Below are 21809 nucleotides of genomic sequence, written 5' to 3' on the forward strand. Positions count from 1 at the left end.
ATTTCCTTTTATTTCTTCCAAACACCACTCCTTTGAACCTCCTGGAGTGTGCTGTGTCCATGGTAATTTCTGTTCACTTTGTCCACATTCCCTGCACTTTAGAGATTTTGATCCCGTCTGCTCTGAGATTTTATTTCTTAAGTAGAATCACTTGTTCCAGTGAAGATGGCCTAGAGTCTTGAGAGAATGATTTTTTTCTTATTTGGGGTCTGGTACCCTTTCTTCCATAATGCAGAGAGACCATAGGGGTCACACTGCTGGGCTGGGAATCTGGCGGCCAAAGCCAGAACCCTGGCACATTCTCATACTGGCTGTGTGACCTTGTGCCAATCACTCAACTTCTCTGAGCCAAAGTTTCTATGTCTGAAGACTGAGACTAATAATGGTACTTCTCTTGTACGATATTAGGATGTTTAAGGCAGACAAAGTGTTTGGAGCACAGTGAGTGCTCAATAAATGTCAGTGGCTGAAAGTCAAACTAGCCACAAGAAAGATGGCAGAGAAGCGTTGCTCATGGACCTTGGTGAGGTGTCATAGTCATTATACCAGGGATACCGAGAAACAGAGAGAGGTCCCAAAAATGGCAGCGGGGCAAGGCAGCTGGGGAATGGGAGCAATGAGGACAACCTGATGAGGTGGTCTCTCAGGTGTGAATGAGCTGATTCCTTCCATCCTGGATCTGAGTGTGCACTCTCTGGAGCTCAGGAGTCTGCTCTTACGGTGTCCAGGACTACAGTCACAGACTAGAGCCTACTCCAGCAGCTCAATGGGCTGCCAAGTTCTACTGTCTGAGAACTCTCTGAGTTCTGAGAGAGTGTTCCATGCTACCAGGGACCTGCGGCTCTGGAGAGCAGAATCCAGAATAGAAGATACCATTCCCATGGCTTCCAGAGCCATGGCGTCCCAGGCTCAGTTTCTCCATGAACCCAGGCGGTGGAGGTTGCTGTGAGCCAAGATAGTGTACCCCACAAAAAAAGATTGCTCTGTAATGAACTGTATGTATAAATATTTTCCTGGAGAGATGAGAAGTGACAAATGGAACTGTGGGAATACAGGTGGGGCACCTTTAGAATGAATATGGACAAGTTGGCTTCCCTTAAACCTAGTCTGTCTCGTCTTTTTGCAGCTTTTGAATATCCCTTTAAAGATTAAAGGTAAGCAGGTAGGGAAGTGTAAGAAGGGAGTACCTGGAGAGATTCCCCAGTCCAGGGCCATTGCCATTTTCCAGGCAGTGACCAAGGTGTACAGAAGCTTAGGATGTGCGTCCTGACTGGGTAATGCTCCTGATCCTGAAAGCAGCCTTGACTGCCCACAGGTAACCAGGAAATAAAGAAAGGGTACACATTGACCCCCGAGATCCTCAAGCCACTTTCACAGGTCAAATTAGGTGACTGAGTTCAGTCTTATGGTCTCTTGTTCAGGATTCAGGAGATAGCTGTACTGCCATGTTTGAAACTTAGTCTCTCCATTCTAGAGCCCAAGGAGCTGTGAGTTATGGAAAGCACCCTAGACTCAAAGTCAGAGAGACCTGGGTTGGTGATACCACCCTGCTCTGAGCAGTGACCTCAAATTCTCAGGTTTCTCACACTTAGTAAAACTATACATGTAACAGCCACATCTTATTAGCAGGGTGACCTGAAAATGATTTGTAAACTGTTAAGAAATGGAGAAAAGTAAGGGATGAGGCAATTATGATGATCAATATAGTGCCGTGGTTTCCTCACCAGGACAGCCTTTTCTATTTTCCTGTCTTCCTCCCCTTTGATGTATTTAGCTGTACAAGCATTTACTGAGCATCTACTAAGTGCTGGACTATCTGCTAGGACCTGGGAACACAGTGGCGACTGAAACAAGAACCATGTCCTCATGGAACAAATAAACAGGTCCTAGTAGGGAGGTGTGCTTCATGCTGTAATGTGGCTAGAGTGTAGAGGGGGAGGTGTGGGGAGCAGTGAGGGTACCCCACAGAGTCTTGGCTGTCCAGAAAAAGAGACCTCTAAGCAGAGACTAGAAAGAAGAGTTGGAATCCACCAGGCAAATGTGAGAATGTGAACGGTAAAGGTGGAATGTTCTGGTACTGGCAGAAAAAGGTCCAGTAGCCAGAGAGGGCCAGGTTCATTTATGGAACTAAGTTCAGTGTAGTGGGAGATAAAGTACAGTAATAGAGTGCATGTTTGTATATGTGAGTGTGTGTGTGTGTGTGTGTGTGTATCTGTAGTGAGAGCTGAGAGATGGGTCTGGGAAAGTGTGCTGGGTTAGATCACAAAAATCTTTGTAGGCATGTTGAGAAATTTGGACTTTATACTAAAAAGCAAAGGGATCTTAGTTGGGGAAAGTGAAGGAACAAACGTGTTTTGGAAAGCTTTTTCTGGCTACAGTGTGGTGAATGGATTGGAGGAGGCCAGGTTGTAGGCAGGGTGGGGTGTTGGTGGGGCACCGTGTTCCCATAATTCTAAGGGATGATGGCAGCCCTGAGGATAGAGGGAAGTGGTGATGGGGATGGGTGGGGAAATATTGTCATAGTCAGCTTTTGACTCTCGATTCTATCCTTGACTGGTGGTGATGGGCTGCAGCCCTGTGAAGACCAGAATGAGTGTAAGCCCCATCCTGTCTTCCCATGTCCTTTGGTGAGCTTCAGCTTCCCCAAGCCCAGTAGTCACTGCAAGCAGATATGGCTCCTCCCACCTCAAAATCTTCCAGTGGCCCAGGGGAAGTTTCTGTCTGATGACAGTCAGATCAGAGAAGTGAGGAGGGGATGCTGGTCTAGGACCAATACTGCCATAGATGGGCTGATGAGATGCTTGATCCCTCACCTCCAAGTCTTGGCTCCAAGACAGCTTCTCAGGGAACTCTTCTCCAATCCCCCTATTGCAAACCAACGCTGCCTCCCCAACCACACCACCACTGGCTTTATTCCTTTCACTCTGCTTTATTTCTCTTCACCATTTGACATATTCTCTACTTCACTTATTTATTTATCATCTGTCTCCCCCCAGTAGAAGGTAAGTTACATGAGGGCAGGAATTCTTGGTAGTTTTGTTTACTGCTGTATCCCCAGTGCCTAGAACAGTGTCTGGCACTGTTGTTTTACTGAGTAAATGCTCAGTAAAAGCTTGTGCTTACATGAGTGTTCGATGGAATGACTGAGTGGCAAGGGTTACACAATGGCCTCATTGTGATGGTGTGGTGCTGGGTGCTGGGCACACAGCAGTTAATAAGATAAACACTGGACTGAAGTCTTAGCCATGCCTGCCCCTCTTTGGTTCTTGGCAGCTAGTGGCAGAAGCAGAAACTCAGTAGCCTTTTATTGTTTACCTGGGCATGCTGCCTGCCTCTCTCTTTTTTCTGGATTGCTGAGGACCCTCTGAGTAGACTATGGGTGAGAATTGGGCACAGGCCATGGGCAGGGTCAGGGAGTGACCTTCCCCAGATCCCAAGGGCAGTGGGAGACAGCCAGACCACTCTCCTCCTCGTCGGCATTCAGTCTCACCACGGAAGGCTCCAAATCTCTGGGGAAAGGTTATAGCACCTGCTGCCCAGGGAACATGTGACCACTTGAGCGCTGCTGGGTTGGAACAATCCACACAATCAGGCCATTGTACTAAACATGCAGGTCTCCTTACCAAGCCACACCTCATTCCGGCACTGCCAGACCCTCCTGGGGCCCTGATTTACAGGTGCCCCAAAGGGGGAGGTATTCTTCTAATGGCCTTGGGGGAGGATGAGGTCACATCTGTGTGACTCACTTACTCTGGCCTGCTCTGAGATCCAGGGAGAAGAAGATGAGAGAAGGAGTAAATAACTGCATTCTAGCTTCAGGCCCTATGAGGAGTGGTAGACAAGATCATTACTGTTTGACAAGATCATTACAGATGACATTGGCATTGACTATTGTCCTCCAACATGTGCTTTGCTTGGTGAAGACTGTTGGGCACTTGCTGATTTTTCAGAAGTCCAAAAGACATGACTGGGTCCAGAAATTCCCATCAAGTCACTATCCATTCTTGAAGATTTTCCTTCCCAGAACTGGTTCTCAGCAGACCATTAGACAAGGATTTGGTGCTACTGAACTCTTGGTCTGTACAAGATTGTGTTTGTTATTGTCCTTCTAGGAGCAAGGAGTTCTACAGGGCTTTGTACCCTGTTGACACTCAGGCCAAGGTCACTGGTAGGTTTCACTCCACAGGACCATTCAGTGACTGCAAGGAAGTCCCTGCTTAGGCCGTTTATTTTTTTCATTATTAGTAACCACACAGGAGATGGCATGATGAGGTAGAATCCAATTTGACTAAAGCAACCTTTTTTTTTGAGACAGGGTCTCAGTCTGTCACCCAGGATGGAGTGCGGTGGTGTGATCACAGCTCACTGCAGTCTGAAGCCTCAACCTCCTGGGCTCAGGCAATCTGTCTGCCTTAGCCTCCTGAGTATCTGGGATCACTGGCGCACACCAGCATACCCAGCAAATTTATTTTATTTTATTTTAGTAGAAATGAGTCCCGTCATGTTGCCCAGGTGGGTCTCGAACTCCTGGGCTCAAGCCATCCTCCTGCCTTGGTCTCCCAAGTTGCTGGGATTACAGGTGTGAGCCACCGTGCCTGGTGTCCACAGGAACCTTGGTTCTAAAAGGCAAGTGAATAAGGATATACCTTTGCTTGGCACATTGCAAGATACTTGAGTGCCTGGCATGTAGTGAGTGCTAAAAAAAGGTGAATCCGAATCAAGGAGCTTAAAGCCAACCAGGGCCATTTTAGGTTCTGGATACTAGTTACAGGTTCAGAGATATCAGTTCTGCTTTATCGCCAATCCTCATCATACCTTTCCACAAAGAGAGAGGAAGAGACTGCGCCAGCACTCACCCTTTCCCATCTTCACTTGCAGGAAAGACACTGGTTTAGAGGTCAGGACCCAGGCATCTGAGATGCCCTTGCCCCCGACCCTGGCTCTTGGGGCCCAGCAGGTGGTCCTTGTGTCCCATGTTTTTTCTCTCCAGAGTCATCCCCCAGGGGAACACACACACCCTGACCATGGGAAGGGAGGTCTGGCTAAAGGAGGAGGCCACTGCAATGACTGAACACCTACTTTGTGAGCAAGCACCAACTATGTGTCAGATGCTGTCCAAAGCATGGCGTGTCCAACATTTTCACCATTCTTGGTACCCTTATCTCTAAGGAAAAAGGTCTGCAACCTTGAATTTCTGAGTTGGACTGTCTTGGAGACTCCTCTATGCAAGTTACTGTGGGACCTTAACAGGTGATTTAGCCCTTCTGGACCCCCAGTGACCTCGCCTGTGGAATGGGGATAATGAGAACACCTTCATTTCAAGAGTTGTGTGAGGATTAAATGAGATGATGAAGCGCATGGCACAGGGCTTGTTAAAGGCTCTGCAAATTTTAGTCATGCCGGTGATGATGAAGAAGAAATGTAAGTGCTCTAAAGGCTCCCCAAGGTGTTATCCTTGGCTTCACTGCTGCCTAGAATTTGCAGCAGGGCAGCAAGAAGGCCCTGATGCTGGCAGTCCTGGGAAGCCTGAGTGTTTCTTACTTGCCTAGTGGCCTGGGGACAGTCACTTTCTCCTTCCGCACCTTCAGATCGGGGTCTGAGGGTTGAGTCCCCAGACACAATGTCAGAGTTGTTCCAAAAGACAGAAAGTCCCCTCTCCTCCAGGCGCCCAAGCCTCACCCTTAACTCCTCTGGGTCAGGCCACCTCCTGTCCCCTCTGCCTGCTGAAGGTGGGAGGAGTAGGGAGGAGGGGTGGGGTAGCAGAGGAGAAGGGCCCTGGAGGACCGGCGAGCCCCTCCAGGGCCAGGGTGTCTCTCCCCCTCCCCCCCAGAGCACAGCGGACTTTCTCTAGTTCTCTCCTCTCAGCAGCTGGGTCTCCAGGTGCGTTCCTTTAATTAAAAGTATTAGCCTTCCGCTACACTGGCCTTCATTTGCATGGGATCCTTCTTTTTATGCAGCCTCAGTATCAGAATGAGCCAGGAGGTTAACGGAGCGTCGTCGTGCAGCGTCCCGGGACACCAGGGCCCAGCGCGCGCTCTGCTTCCCCGCGCTGCCCTCTGGGACTCCGCAGGCGGCGGCTGTCACAGGGCGGGAGCTGTCAGGTTTCCAGCCCCTCCGCCCCGCAGGGCTGGGCCTCCCTGCGCAAGGAGAGGCGCCGCAGCTTCCCCATCCTCCCCTGGCAAAGCGCGTTCACAGCCCGCGTCTCCGTGGGCTGAACGAAGGAGGAAGACAGCTGTTTTCTGATCACCTACGTGTGCCAGACACTGGACTGAGTTCTGTGGCTATTCCAGGGAAGGACAGTCACAACTCCTGCCTGGAACTCATAGCTCCTCAGGAGGACTCTGTATTGGTGACTACACAAGGAAATATGACATCAGGTAGCAGGTGGTTAAAAACTGCAGGAATGTTTCACCCGAAGTGGCACTGATTGTTAGAGAAAAGCAGGACACGAACTGTCAGCGGCAGATCCTTACAAATGTTTTTTGTTTGTTTTCTTAGATGAACATTCTGATGCTTAAGATAATCAGGCAAATTCACCAAGGCCATGTAGATGGTGGCAGGCGGGCCTGGGGTTTAAACCCCAGCCAGCTGGCCTCCCAGGTCCATCTTTTCCCATTCAGGAGAGGAAGCTGACTGCTTGAGACCAGACTCCTTTCCCTCCAGGTGCTTGTGCTCTGATGGAGGCTCAGACGCAGACCTGGGAGACTCCAGATCATGGTGTTTGTTTCTGACTCCAGTCGCCTCTGTCTCACATTCCGGCTTCCTCAACCGACTTGGGGTTTTGTCTGTAAACTGCTCCTGGCCTGCTCACTGTCCCACTCCAGTCCCTCTCCATCCCCGGGCCAACATCCACCCCTTCCAGCTGCCCCAGGGTCTTAGGGACCAAGGGACAAGAGCAGGAAGGAGGCCTGATTCTTACAGATAAGGAAAGGGAGATGCAGGACGGGCTTCTCCAGTTCTGCTTAAGTTTTTACTCCTTATCCCAGACTGACTCAGGAGTCCAACTCCCCTCACTTCTGTAAGCTAGTTTGGATGGTCCTTTTCTACAAATTTCTCTTCCTTGGACTAGGAGACAGGCATCACGGGGGTGGGGTGTGGTAATGGGAGTTGCTGTGTTTCATTTCCATGCAGAGTGTCTGATGCAGAGTAGACAACCAATACATAGTGAATGAATGAATGGATGGGCCATAGATTGGGCTCAGCAGTAGACGTAGATGCCCATGTAAAAGACAAAGGAGGAAACAATATGGACAAAAAGGTGGAAGGGGTGTGGAATCCCTTAGCCACCAGCATTCTGTCGTCTTCCAGAGAGTAGACACCGGGGTCATGCCACAGCCCCTCCCATGATACTCCTGAGGAAAGCAGGCAACATTTCCTCTCACTTTGCTCTGTGGAGCCTCTGGAACTGGGAGCGTAATGGATCACCATTGCTGTCTGGAGTCAGCCCAGAAGGACAGTCAGTTAATACTATTCTAGGTCCAGGGTAGACCTAGGTCCAGGGACAAGAAAGGGAATGATGAGCTTAGGATTTATTTTAGAGGTGTGTTTTCAGCACGTTTTTAGTCACTCCTTCTCCTTCCCTGCCCACTGGTGAAGGATCTAGAAGATGAAATTGTTTCATTAGCACTTTCGCAGCCATGCACCCAGAGTGGGCTGAGCTCTCCTGTCTCACATCTCCTTTGCCACGCGTGCTGTGCTGAGTTGGGGGAAGGCGGAGAGACTGCTTGAAATAATGGCAGCATTCATATCCCGGAGTAATTTAATAGCATTATCTCATATCATTTTCATGAGCAATTGATGAGGTTACTGTTAATCTGTTTTATGGATGAGCAAAGTGAAGCTCTGATGAGCTAAACACCATACTCAAGGTCAGGTCATTTAATGACTGTGTGCAGAAATCAGGACTTGGACCCAGGCCTTCCAATTCCAGAGTCTGTCTCTGGGACTAGGGAACACCATCAGGAAGGGAACTGGAATCTGGACAAGATCCTTGAATCCTCAGGTTTTGCCCAGGAAAAGTGGAATCGTCATGAAGAGGTCACTTAGAAGAACAAGTCGAGCATCCTGCTTGAAATGACACTCAATAGGTCAGGTCTCTTCTCTATTTCAGGCACTATGACTTTAGAGATGTGTTAAAACACAAATATTTTTGTTGGGAGTAGTGTGATGATATTAAGCCAAAGGCTCAGCAGAGTTATTAGCAGACACTGGACCATTCAGTGAGCTTGCCATCACTCAGAAACCAGAGAGCAAGACCCTCAGGGAATAGATCTTTAGGGCAGGTGCAATTTGATGGAGGTGCAGGCAGGCTGGGAATGGGAAGGGGATGAGGACAAGTATCTGAGCAGTGAGCTCTGTGAGTGGTGGGATTCTGAAGGCTGCAAGGAGGGCATTCTTAGAAGCTCTCTGAGGCCAGAACCTGGGACTGCCTTGTCCTGTCTGTGTCCCCACTGACCTACACAGCTCCTGGTACACGTAGGTTCTCAATATTGAGAAGCAGTAAGTAGTAATTGAGTGTTCCGAGAAGAAATAGTTGAGAGAGAAGGTGTGGAAGTAGGAGAGCAGACTGGAAGGCGGCTTTCATGTAGGTGAATCCACTTTAGGGTTGCAGCCGTGTGAGAGGGAGTGAGGTGGTGTGAACACGTCAGTGTGAGCTGAAGCTCCAGTTTTCTCACAGTGCTTTCTTCACCCCAAAACGGGCATTTCCAAAAAGTTTTTAAAAGGTTTTGTTGATTTTATTGTTGAATATAAAATTGGGCTCACCCTGGAGTGGGCTGTGCTAGGGGTGGGAAAGATACTGGCTTAATGGAGTGCAGACAGGTCCTCAACTGATTTAGCTGAAAAGAAAGGTCTTGATGGGTCTAGAGGCCCAAGGAATAAATACCAACCCTGCACAAGGGAGGCTTGTTTCCACCCAGTGCAGACATAATAGCACGAGCAGTGCCAAAGGTCTTCTGGAAATTGTGTTCTATTCACTGACACTCTTTAGTTGAAAAAATGGCAAACAATTAGGCCCGATTAGGCAAAAAATATAGGAGATGGGCTATAGAGATGCAGAGATGGGTTATGGAACCCAAGGTCAATGATGCAGCTGAGTTTCAGAAATGACCAGAACAAGGACCCAGAAGGTCACTCACTGGGCTGCTGGCCATCTGTTTCCCTCCCTCTCTCTCTCTCTTTCTTTCTTTCTTTCTCTCTTTCTTTCTTTCTTTCTTTCTCTCTCTTCCTCTCTCTCTCTCTCTCTGTCTCTTCCCCCTCCTCCCCCCCCATTTCTATTGGAGCATTGGCTTCTCTTTCTGTATCTCTGCAGGGAAGTTCTCTTTTCCATCAGGCAAAAGGCAGGTCCTGAGATTACCCATTAGATCCTCATGAAGAGAGTGACCACCCCTCTTTCATCAAAGAGAATCTCCTCATCCCAGCCTGTGTTGCTTGACACCCTGGTCCAGTCCACTCTCACTGAGGCTATTGGGGGTTCATTTCTGTGAATAAAGATTGCAGTTCTCAGAGAATAGGAAGTCAAGATCTTTTGGGCTGCTTAGACATCTCAAAGATACTCATTGAGGGTACTTTCTCAGATGGCTTGGGAGTTGTCTAAATATCTATTTGTCATAATTTACCTATCCAGTGTGCTGGGACTGACTGAAAGGTTGTTATATTCTTAGGTGGGACCAATAGGAAAAGCACATCCAAGATAAAAGTGCTATATTTCCTCTATACTTCTTTGAGTTGCACCACACTTGGGTTAATAGCTCCATTCTAAGCATTACCTACAAAGAAGGAGACTGAGAATTACCTACAAAGAAGGAGACTGAGAAAGAGAAACAGAGAGGACTAGGAACCATGAGAACAGTGTAAACCATGCCCACTGAGGATGAATTATAGGAACGAAGGATGTTTTGCCTAAAAAATGGAAGACTGAGGGTAAAATAAAAGTCCTTTTTAGAAAACTAGACAGTGGTTATGAGGAGAGAATCCATATGCTTGGTGAGCAATGTGTGAACATTGTGGACAAGTCAGTTTTGCTTAAGTCTGAGTAGCAAGTTTGAGGCAGTTGATCTGCCCACACTGTAATGGGCATTGCCTTAGGAGGGAGTTAATGGCCTATTGCTATGCTACAAGTCTTCTTTAAAAAAAAATTCAATAGGTTTTTGGGGAACAGGTGGTGTTTGGTTACATGACTAAGTTCTTTAGTGGTGATTTCTGAGATTCTGGTGCCCCCATTACCCAAGGAGTGTACGCTGTACCCATTGTGTAGTCTTATCCCTCACCCCTCCTCCCACCCTTTCCCCTGAGCCCCAAGGTCCATTGTATCATTCTTATGCCTTAGCATCCTCATAGCTTAGTTTCCACTTATGAATGAGAACATATGATGTTTGTTTTTTTATTCCTTAGATACTTCACTTAGAATAATGATCTCCAGTTCTATCTAGGTTGCTGTGAATGCCATTATTTCATTCCTTTTTATGGCTGAGTAGTATTCCATGGTATATACATACACCACAATTTGCTAAGAGTCTTCTTTAAGAGGAAGGTTGATGCTGAGGATGCTAAGCGGAGGAGACTGGGGTTGGGGATTTCCAAACCTGATTGATCATGCACTTGCCTAGAGGAGTTTAAAAAATCATAGACTCTTGAGTTGGGGTGGGGAAGAATCTCCCACAGGTGATTCTAATGGTCATCTGGACTTGGAAACCATTGAATCGGAAGACCTTTGAAGGATGTTCAAAGAAGGATGTTCAAATTCTAAATTTTGACAAACTTATCTACAGGAAGTGTGGCCCCCAGACTAGTAGCATCAGCATTATCTGGAAACTTACTTGAAATTCCAGTTCTTCAACCCCACCCAAGACCTACTGAATCAGTAACTCTAGGGGTGGATTCTAGCTATCTGTGTATTGCTAAATACACAGGTGATTCTGATGCCTGCTCAAATCTGAGCACCACCAAGCTTCAGTATTTATTAGTAATTCTATTTTTATTCTATATATTGGAGTCATGAGTTCCATTGCATTTACCACCTACTATGTTGTAGCCAGCCTTAAAGGTGGCCACTAGAGAATCCCAAAGGCAAAGCATTCCCTGCCTCCCACTATTTAGGCCCTTGTGTATTTCTTTCTCACATGTTATCAGGGTTAGTCTATACGATCACTAGAGTACAGCAGATTGATGGTATATCAATCCTGAGGCTAGATTTTGAAAGACAAGGCTTCTGTCCTGCTCTTTCTTGGATCACATGTCCACTGCCATGTCATGAGAACACTCAGGTATCCCCATGGAGAAGCCCATGTGGAGAGAAACCGAAGCTTCCTGCCAACAGCCACTAGGAACCCAAGGCCTCCAGTCAGAAATTAGGCAACATTGTGGATGTGGATCCTTCAGCCTGAGTCAATATTTCATATGACTGTAGGACTGGTTGACAGCTTGACTGTAACCTCATGAAAAACCCTGAGCCAGAATCACCCAGCTATGCAGCTCTTGGATTGCTGACCCTCAGGAATAGATGTCTGAGATAATAAATGTTTGCTGTTCTAAACTTCTAAGTTTGGGGTAATTTGTTAATGGCAATAGAGAACTAACACTAAACTCTTATTCTCACATCTGCTCTGATAAATTCCACTCTTGGTCATATAGGTGTTCTGACAGGAGACTCCTCAGAGAATATTTTCACAGCTAGAGAATAAAGTGGAATTTCTTCTTCTTCATTTTTTTTTAACGGACTTCATTTGAGCTGTAAATCTGCCTCTAGCACTGACACTGAAATTTGGAGACACATCGATTCATTCTTGGCATTTTAAATGTGTCCATGATAAAATACCCTCAGGGAATCCTTTCAGAACCCAGTTGGGAGATATCAGGGGCACTCCTTTAGGTCCAGTAGATGCTTTATTCTGCTTTGGCTGGACATTCTGGCTGGGACAATGGGTCAGCCTGAGGGAGAGGTCACATGGCCTTTTCTAGAGACAAGTCAGAAAGAATGGCAGTTGCAGGGGATGGGGAGTAGTAGTTGAGGCTGGTGATACTTCCCTTCCTGTAAAAGAAACAGAGAGAGAGGCTAATTGGGTCTTAGTCTTTGCATTGTGTATATGTATATGTATGTGCATGCATGTGGGTTGTTCTTTCCATTTACCATCTTGGAAGTCTTCAAAGACTTAGCGTCCAGGACCGCTGGTCAAACATTATACCTTTTGTTCCTTGCTTTCCCCCGGTTGGTATTTTCTTGTATGGAAAGGGAGCTACAGAGGAGGGATCACAGAACTGGAGAGAGGGGCAGCAAACATTCTGAGTCTCTGAGGACTAAGGTTAGTCCGTGAGAAGCTGGCCTGGGTCTGTGAAGGAGGCCTCAGGCCTCAGCTCTTAAAAGATTTTCTTCTGGGATTCCAAGACAGTGTCCTCTGCTGCTTCTTTCCACTGGCTGGACTCTGCCTGTAATTCAGGCAGGAGCCACCAGGTAGAGAAATGTGTAGATGACATCGTGGGGACACACACACACACACACACACACACACACACACACACACACAGAGGTTCATTCATAACAAACATTGTACATTTATGAAAGTTAGTTACCATTAATTCTCTCCCAGCCTTTGTTGCCTCATCTTTAAAGTGAAAAGATTAAGGAAAATGTTGTGTAATGTCTGCTCTGAATTTCTAGGATTCTATAGTATTGCAGTTATAACAAGGCTTCTTTTACTTTTTAAAAACGTATTGCAGGTCCTTAAGGTTTTGGGGTCATAGCCATGTTCCCCATTCCTTCCTTTCCCACAGTTTACTTGAGATCTCTCTGAACATCACCTACCACTCAAAGTCAGTTTCCTCAACTTCTTTTTATTTTAAAAATGTCTCTATATTTTCACTTAACTGTTTTTCTTTTTTTTTTTCTCTCTCTCTCTTAATTTTGGACACAAACTTTGTGTGCTTTCTTGGATTTCCTCAACTGCCTCTATTTTCTCTCGTTGGGTGCCCAGACAATTCTGAGTTTTCCCTCCTTTTCCAGGCTTGATCACACCATGGGATTTGGTGTTGTGGTGAATGGGGACTGGATGATGCAATCCAGAAGCCCAGGGGGATTTGCTCACTGTTGGGTAAATCTTGATTGGTGGGAAATGGGAGACTGGAGGAAGATGGTCAGATAAATCCTCCTCCTCCTTCCTGTGAATACTTTAAGGTATGATTTCTCCTTGCAAAACCTACAGAGAAGCCCAGCATGTCCAGCAAGCACGTCTCATGAGTGACCTGCTATATGTCTGTGATGGTTAATTTTATGTATCAACTTGACTAGACCATGGGGTGCCCAGGTGTCTGGCTAAACATTATTTCTCGGGTGTTTCTGTGGGTGTGTTACTGGATGAGATATGCATTTGAATCAGCTGACTGAATAAAGTAGATTGCCCTCCCTAATATAGAAGTTCCAATCTATTGAGGGCCTGAATAGAACAAAAAGGCAGAGGAAAAGTGAATTTGCCCTCTGTCTAACTGCTTGAGCTGGGACATCAGTCTTCTACCTTTGAACTGGAACTTACAGCGTTGGAATTCCTAGTGGTCAGGCCTTTGGACTTGGATTGTAGAATTATATTGCTGGCTTTCCTGGTTCTTCAGCTTGCAGATGGCAGATCTTGGGAATTCTCAACTCCACAATCACATGAACTAACTCCTTATAATAAATCTGTCTCTCAGTGTGTCTCTCTCTGTGCCCCTGCCCCCCCTCTGTTCCTCTCTCTCTCTCTCCATGTATAGATATATAGGTCTGTATGTGAGAGATCTATCTCTATATCTATGTATATATCTCCATCTCTATGTTGTATTAATTCTGTTTCTCTGGAGAACTCTGACTAATACAGCATCTTCGCAGCTTGGTGTGAAGTTGCCCCTAGGATAGCAATGCGTTTCATCACAGGGTCTTCCATCTGCTTCCATTTATTCCTCACTTTCATTGTCCTGAACTTGCACCCTTCCCCCACATAAAATGTCAGCACTTCAATCCTTGCCTCAACTTCTCTCTCTCTCTCTCTCAATTCTTTCCTGTTAGTCTGTAAACATTCTCAAGTATGTCCATGAAAAGCAAACATTCTCTTTATTAAAAGCATTTAACTGCATCTCTTCATGAACACATTTCTTATAAAAGTGCCCTTACTGCCTGTATTAGTTTTCTAGGGGTGCCATAACTAAGTCCCACAAATTGGGTTGCTTCAGACAACAGAAATTCATTCTCTTGCAATCTTGGAGACCTGGCTTACAAAATCAAGCTGTGGCAGGGCCTTGCTCCCTCTGAAGGCTCTAGGGGAGGATACTTCTTTGTCTGTTCCAGCTTTTGGTAACCCAGGAGTTCCTTGACTTGCAGCTGTATCACTTCAGCCTCCACCTCCATCTTCTGTCTTCTCTCTGTATGTCTGTGTCTTCACTTGGCATCTTTCTCTGTCTTACAAGGACACAAGTCATACTGGCTTAAGGACCAATCCTAGTGACCTCATCTTAACTTGATTACACCTGAAAAGACTTCATTTTCAAATAAGATTCTATTTCTAGGTACTGGGATGAGAATTTTGACATATTTTTGGTGTGTATGATTTAACCCATAAGACTGCCTTAATGTCCTTACTGCTAACTAATTGCTTGGCTTTGTGTAGTTAGGTTTCATTCCACAGGCTTCTCCTTGTGTGGTTCCCATGAAGGTCATCAATGCCAAGCTCAATGGCTCTTACTCATTCCCCGTCTTTGTGACTGTGCTGCAGTGTTGGTCATGATTGCCTTTTCCCTCCTTCCTGAAGCTCTCTACTAACCTCACATCCCGGTTACTGTGCACACCTGTGGCTCTTCCTGTCTTTCAGATTGCTCCAAGTGTGCCCTCTTCTCTGACTTTCTCTTCATTCCTCATCTCCAATTCAAGGTTCATTTTTAATGCTGGGGGCTTGGTCACATTCTCTTCTTTCAACACACTGTTCTCTGGCCTCCTCCCGACCTTCATGTGTCAGTGCTCTCTTCTAAGTAGGGAACAGATATATCTCTCTGGCCTGTCTCCTGAGCTCAGGGCAAGCATTGCCACCGAAGAGCCTCAAAAACAATATATCCCCATGTATCCCAAGCACAAGACATCCTCTTTACTTACACACACACACGCACACCCCACCCCCAACCCCATACTACCATCTATCCATTTTCTATTTTGCGTGTGTCTATGTCAGTCTTTGTGATACTGCTCAGAGACTTCTACAGTACTTTGAATGTGGATAGACCCCTGAAGGAGAAGGTGAGATTAATCCAGTGAATTGTGGCTTATTGCCATTATTGTGACCCAATCTTTAGATTCACCCTATTGAGGCCTAGAGACGTTTGATCTACACTCGAGTCTGTCGTCTGAGATCCTCAAAGCAGCACCAGAACAAGCATACACATGCAGACAACTTAGGGGTATTAGTTTTGTGGACTGCATATTTGTGTACTCCCAAATGTGTATGTTGAAACCCTAACTACCAGTGGGGTGGTATTTGGAGATGGGGCCTTTGGGAGGCTATTGGGTCATGGGATGGAGCCCTCATGATGGAATTAGTGCCCTTATAAGATAAAATATGAAACTGCTTGCTTCCTCTCATTCTCATTCTCTCTCTCTCTCTCTCTGCCATGTGATGACACAGCAAGAAGATGGCCACCTCCAAGCCAGGAAGAGGGCCCTCACCATGCTCCTGACCATGGTTGTTCCCTTCAGCAGCATGTGAAATAGATGTTTGTTGTTTAAGCCACCCAGTCTATAGTATTTTTGTTATAGAAGCCTGAACTGACTTGACAATTAGGTAGCTCCAGGCCTAGTTTTAGATCAAATGAGGCCTAGGGGCATCCTTGGATATCTTTTCTCTCATAGGTAAATATGTGATCTTTACAGTAATTCTGCATTTTTTTTCCCAAAGCCTCTGGTAGAGAGCCTCCCAAATAGCCAGCTTCCTGTAAATGTAGCTGAATGGTGGAATTTGCCTGGCTGCTTCTCTTAGTCAGGAAGCCTGAAAAACTGGCACTAGAGGATCTGTAAATGGGAAGCTGCTGCAGCTTTCTGCAACTCGGCTCCCAGATCCTTCATTCCCTGCCTAGCCAGATAGCATCCTAAGGGTGATGTTTAGGATTCAGCATTGAGGTCAACTCAGGGATGAGCTGCTTTGAATCTTTCATTTCACTGATGGAGGCCGATGTTCTGAGACATTAAGGAACATCCCCACAGTCCCCCAAGGTCTTCTTATATGGCACCGGCCTTTATTTACTTTCTTTTTAGAAAAGATCGCATCATTCTTAGATGGCCATTCCTGGGATGGGCAGAGGGGGCACTCTGTGTGCCCCTTGCCTGCCGTGTGTTGGTGGGAGATACAGTCCCATGGCACATTTTCATCCTGTGACTTTCACCCACAGCTCTGTGGAAATGCTGCCTGGAAGAAAAGCATATCAGGGTACCTTTGGAGAGGTTGTCCTGGGTGGATCCTTGGGGTCTAGAGGTCTCAGCAGAGAGACGAGGGAAAGAAGGAGTGTTTAGGGGTAGTCATGTATTGAGAAATCCAAGCCTCTGTGTGGGTATCTCCTGTGTTCATATGGAAGCCAAGAATTCTCAACTATTCTCGAGGACTCTGCTCGGACCTTGTAAGGATCCGTGCCTTCCTGGATAGCTGAAAATCGGTGTCAGTCACATTTTCAACAGCTTTTATCGGGTACCTGCCTCTGCGTCTTGTATTGTCATAGCAGTTTACACACAGCAAGCCAGACCAGGAGTGAAGAATTTATGTCATTTGTTATTTTCTTTTATTTGTGAATATGTGTGGGGTTGGGAGACTGGGTGCTAGACATGGGCTGAGGTCCAGGCTAGGCACAGGGAGCTGACAGCTGCAGGACATGCTAATTGGTCTGGGATGGCCTTTGGAATCTAGGAAATTGGCTTTCCGAGCTGAGGCGGGGTCCAGGCAAGGAGGAAACAGGATGCAGGCATCACAAAGGGACCGGGGACCTCCATGTACCCAATATCTAGGTCTCATCACTCGGAGAAACATTCTCAGCTCTTGGTAACCTTGTCCTCCCTCAACATGATACTCACTGCATATGGACTCATTTGACAATTGCCACAAAGGCGTTGGCCTCAGAGGCACTTTAGGGGTATAACAGTAGGAAAGGGAGGCTTGGGGAGCCAGAGAGTCACCCACACAAAGCCCCACACGTGTTCCTAGCAGAACCAGGATACGCACCCAGGCTTCCTGAGGCCACATGTCCTCCCTGTGGCTGCCTGGTCATTCCCCTTCACCTAGCAGCTGTCTTGCTCCCATGTAGAACAGCAGGGCCCAGCGGCCACCTGCACCACACCATTTCCTCCGGCTCTGTGCTAGAAATGATGCAAGCAGGAAAATCATTTGCTTGTGGACCTACTATGTGTCAGGCACCTGCTGAACAGTAGCATTTGATGCTCTCGATGGCCTTAACAGGTCGGCACTGATCTGTTGATGCTGCAGTTGAGGAGCTTTAGCTTAGAGAGGTTAAATAGCTTCCTCAAAGTCACCCAGGTCATGCTGTGCTGCTGGAGGGGCTGGGATGCAGCGTGGGAGTGTGACTTCCTGAGCACGGACCGCATGGGCCGCCTCGCAGCCGGCATGGTGAGGTGAGATGAGGTGAGGTAAGCTCGCAGCTCCTTGGTGCCAGCCCTCCCACAACCAGAGCTGGGCTGCAGCAGGCTCTTCCCCAGCTTACCTGGGCAAGAGAGTGAGGACTGCACGGCTGGCGAGTGATACATGGAGAGCGTTGCCGCCTGCCTGACAGGCAGAAGATAAACAGCTCCCTGTTAAATCCCACTTAATGCTGATATTTATAAATTTATTCAGCTTGTGTTTCCTGAATCGAGAGAATGCCTAATAACATAATGTGCTTCATCTCACATGTTCCTACTAATGAGAATGCAAGTATTGCTTAATTTTTTTTTAACATTTAATTTGCTTTCCACTCACTCCACCCTGTTCTGTTGTTGTTGGCTTAGAGTTAATCTGTTGCTAAACACTGGGAAGTTTGGGCTTCTCGGGTGTCAGTGAGGAGAGAGCCAAGGTGGGTCTGGGGCAGTGGCTGGACCAAGGCCTCCAAACCGTGCCCTGTCCCACATGCAGTGCTTGGTGGCCATGGAGTTGGCATACCCAAAGGATGGGCCACACTGAGGGAAAATGAAAGTCCTGGTGTCCTCTGCTGTATTTTGGGGTGGCTTCGTGCATTGGGTCAGAGTTGCAGTATTTGGGGGCTTCGGGACAAAAATTTAGAGTAGAGAAGTGTCCTTGGCTTTGGACAGACGGGAGGATGGACAGAATGACCAAGGAAACATAAGCAACATTTGTGGGGTGTGGTATAGCTGTGTGTGAGGATGAGTGTGTGTGTGAGAGGGGTGGAGAGCTCCGTCTCTATCTTCATTTAATCTGCTTACTGAGTTACTGTTGTTGTTTTTGTTTTGTTTTGTTTTAAGAAAGCCTTTCCCTGGCTGCTTATCGCCCCAAGGTCAGCTGTGCTGGCTGCTGCAGGTGCAGTTCTGGGGTACCCAGGGCAGTCTTCACCAGGCAGGAGGAGCCCTCGGAGTGGGGCAGGGAGAGATGGCAAAGAGATCAGCAAAGCTCATGAGGGTGTTTGGAAATGCATTTGGTAAAGAAGTGAGGGTGGAGTGAGCTGAGATTGTCTGTGCTGGGCTTCCTTGGGTGAGGTGGGTGGGAGAGGGGAATGAGGGTGCCTGGCCTCAGAGGCCAGGTGGACAATGAGTCGAGTGGGGTTGGGGGGCACCAGGTAGAATTCTGGAGCAGGGAGGAGGAAGGCTGTGGAGAGGCTGTCCAGTGAGGCAGGACCAGGATGGGGGCACACAGGGGATGGGAGAATGGAGGGAGACTAAGTCCGATTCAGGGAAACAAAAACAGAATCTGGGACGAAGCAGTGGAGGAACTGAGATGGGATGCAGGCCTTCCACAACCTTTCCTTCCCCATCCCACCACGTCCTCTGTTTTCCCAGCTCCAATCCTCATACTCTATATCTACCCAGCACTAGATTTTCTTTTTGATGTCTTCTTTTTCTTCTCCTCTCCAACTAACCATATTGTGGGACTGAAGCATTCTTTCCAGTTCTAAAAAACATACAACCTTAAATATAAAAGTTGGGTAGAATAATTCATACTTTCCCATCAAATGCCCTGACATATCCAAACTTACAGATAAGCTATAAATGCTTTCTTATAATTCAGCTGATGGTCCACCTACCCATGCCTGTGTCCTGTCCTTGTGTGCTGGCTGGAGGAGAGACTGTGACAAGTGAAACCAGAGTTCCTGTCCTGACCCTTCAACCTTGGATGAGCTACGGGCCTCCTGAGGCCTCATGACCAAAAGCTCCAGGGCTTCTAGCCCTGCTCTGGAGGGCAGCACACTGTGGTCTGGGCATCTTCTGCTTGGCTGGCAGAGCAGGAGGCAGACCAGGCTGCAGGAAGTGGCAGCTCTAGGGCAGTGCTCTCTGCCTTTATCTGGTTTGAGAGGCAGGACAAAGCTGTCTTCCATGGGGCCTGGCATCTTAGGAAAGGGACTCATGCCTTTTGACATTATCCAAGAAGCTGGGATAGGCCTGGGTAGGGCAAGGATGGAGGCTCCAGCCAAACACCAGAGACTCAAACTCTTTGTGAGAGTGGCCCTGCCTCAGTAGTAACTTCATACTTTTTGGGTAGATCCAGCCTTGTATATTCCAAACCAGACCATCAATGACTGAGAGATGTAGTGTGTTTCCTGCTTTCCTCTCTCTCTCCACCTTTTGCCCTCTGCACAGTGCTGGGCACTCGGAAAGATCCCAAAGCAGCGGTATGGTAAGGATTGACTGCTAACATCTGCAAGAGGCACTCAAGCAGTTCTCAGCCCTGCTGCCCATTGGAATTTCCTGGAGAGGCTTAAAAGATACCCAGAAATTTTGCCCTAATTGGTATAGGCTGTGGCATCAGGTAAAGAAACATTTATTTATATCCTTAGAAAATGAGCCAACTCAGACTTATTCCTGAGCACAGCCCCTTCCTTGGGGGAGAAATACAGTATATTTCAAGGCAGTCTTGATATTCTTAAATATAGTATTCTTTATTACAGCCTTACTCTAAGTAATGATTGAAGTTTAGGGATAGTTTTTTTTAAGTTAATTTTATCGAGGCATAGTTTGCACGTACTACAATATCCCCGTTGAAAGGGTACAGTTCATGAGTTTCAACAAATGTGTACATTTATGTAACCACCACGCCAGTGAAGATGTAGAATAATCCACCATCCCACAAAGTTCTCTTGTGGGCATGGGATTTTCAAAGCTCCCCAGGTGATTCTATGGTGCAGCAGACTCTGAGTACCATGGAGGCTCACTCTTAACAATCTCTGCTTTAGAATCTCAGAGAGGTTGTTCAGGACAGCACTTCTCACACTTTAGCATGCATCTCCTTGGATCTGGCTGAATGCCCACTCCATCTCAGAGTGGGGCCCAGAACCCTGCATTCCTAACAAGCCCAAACCACACTTTGAGGCTCTGCTACAAGTCTCTCATTTTGGAGGTGAAGGAAACGGAGGCTGAGAGTGTTGATGTGAGTGGCTTGCAAATCCTGATTTTGAAGCTCCTGGACTAATGACAATCATATCCCTTGCCCTTCAATCTCTTTTTTGATCGCCACCCTAACCCGGAATCCTAAACAAGATGTGTGGCCATGATAGTATCTCTCTCCTATTTCCCTTCTGAGTGTTGTCCATTGTTTCTAGCCTATTCCCATCTTTCTTGTCCTGACCCAAGTCACCTTCCTGGGGAAGGGTCCCCTCCTCTGCCTGTTTCTGAACCAGCACCTACCTTTTCCCTATCAACAGCTCCCTTTCCTGGTTCATTGCATTCCTTAATATGTATCAACTCAATTTAATAAGCAAGTGTTTATTTAGCAATAGAACTGGGTCAGACCCTATCATGCCCTTGAGGAGGAAGGCAAACTAGAAGCTGTGATTAAGTTAACAGATAAGACAATTAAATAACAGGATATGTAAGTGAGGAGAGACCTTAGTGACTGCCCAGCTCAGTTCCTCATTTTATAGGTAATGTTTAAGAGAAATGACCCTCTCCTACTTTCAGCAAGGAGGTGCACATAGCATAGACCCATAGAAGAGGAGGGATCTGAGAAGGAGTTTGAAAAAAGCGTTGGAGAGGCTGTGAGAAAACAAGGCAGGTGTCCTGGCTGAGGGCAGGAAGGAGACATTGTGATGGAAATTGGGCCCCATTTTCTTGGAGGATTGGGAAGAGGACCTGTGGACTGGGCGGCCCGCACAACTGCCGTAAACTCAGGCAGTTTTCAAGCAGATTGACCTTCCTGCTGGAACATGGCAGATGAGGTGAGGTTCTCCTCTATCCAGGTCTGTCCTTAGCACCTTATGCAGGGTTTAACCCCCATGGGCATAAACAGGGTGTGTATCTGGGGTGGTTTGGGGATTAGGTCCCATGAACACTGGGACCTGGAGATGCTTGGTCTAGAGAAGGGAAGGTGTTTGGTCTGGGAAACATGGGGGTCATGTTTAATATTAGATAGGCAGTCACATGGGATATTTAATTAGCACTGTGGAATTTAGAGAGAGGCAGGTTTCACTTCACCTTTGGGAAGTACTAAGTTCTAACACACCTCCCTCGCCTGGAAAAAGATTGAACTACCACAGATTGAATCCCTTGGGAGGAAGGAATTTCAGTCCCTGAATGTGGACAGCTGAGGCTAGATGAGAAAAGAGAGATGTCAGACAAAAACAAGAAATGGGGAAAGGATTCCCTATTTAATAAATGGTGC

At 47.0% G+C, this 21809-nt stretch overlaps 1 protein-coding gene across 1 annotated transcript in view; it reads right to left on the minus strand.

Moving 5' to 3' along the window:
• Nucleotides 1-11877: 11877 nt before the first annotated feature.
• The window catches only part of LOC129030503 (LIM and senescent cell antigen-like-containing domain protein 1), a 64496-nt gene continuing 54564 nt past the window's right edge, over nt 11878-21809 (minus strand). Inside the window, 2 exon segments of the mRNA XM_054475893.2 lie at nt 11878-12028; nt 17710-17771. Coding sequence (XP_054331868.1) covers nt 11955-12028; nt 17710-17771 — 136 coding nt within the window. The 3' untranslated portion in view covers nt 11878-11954.

The sequence above is a fragment of the Pongo pygmaeus genome, chromosome 12 (genome assembly GCF_028885625.2).
Source record: "Pongo pygmaeus isolate AG05252 chromosome 12, NHGRI_mPonPyg2-v2.0_pri, whole genome shotgun sequence".
Lineage (NCBI taxonomy): Eukaryota > Metazoa > Chordata > Mammalia > Primates > Hominidae > Pongo > Pongo pygmaeus.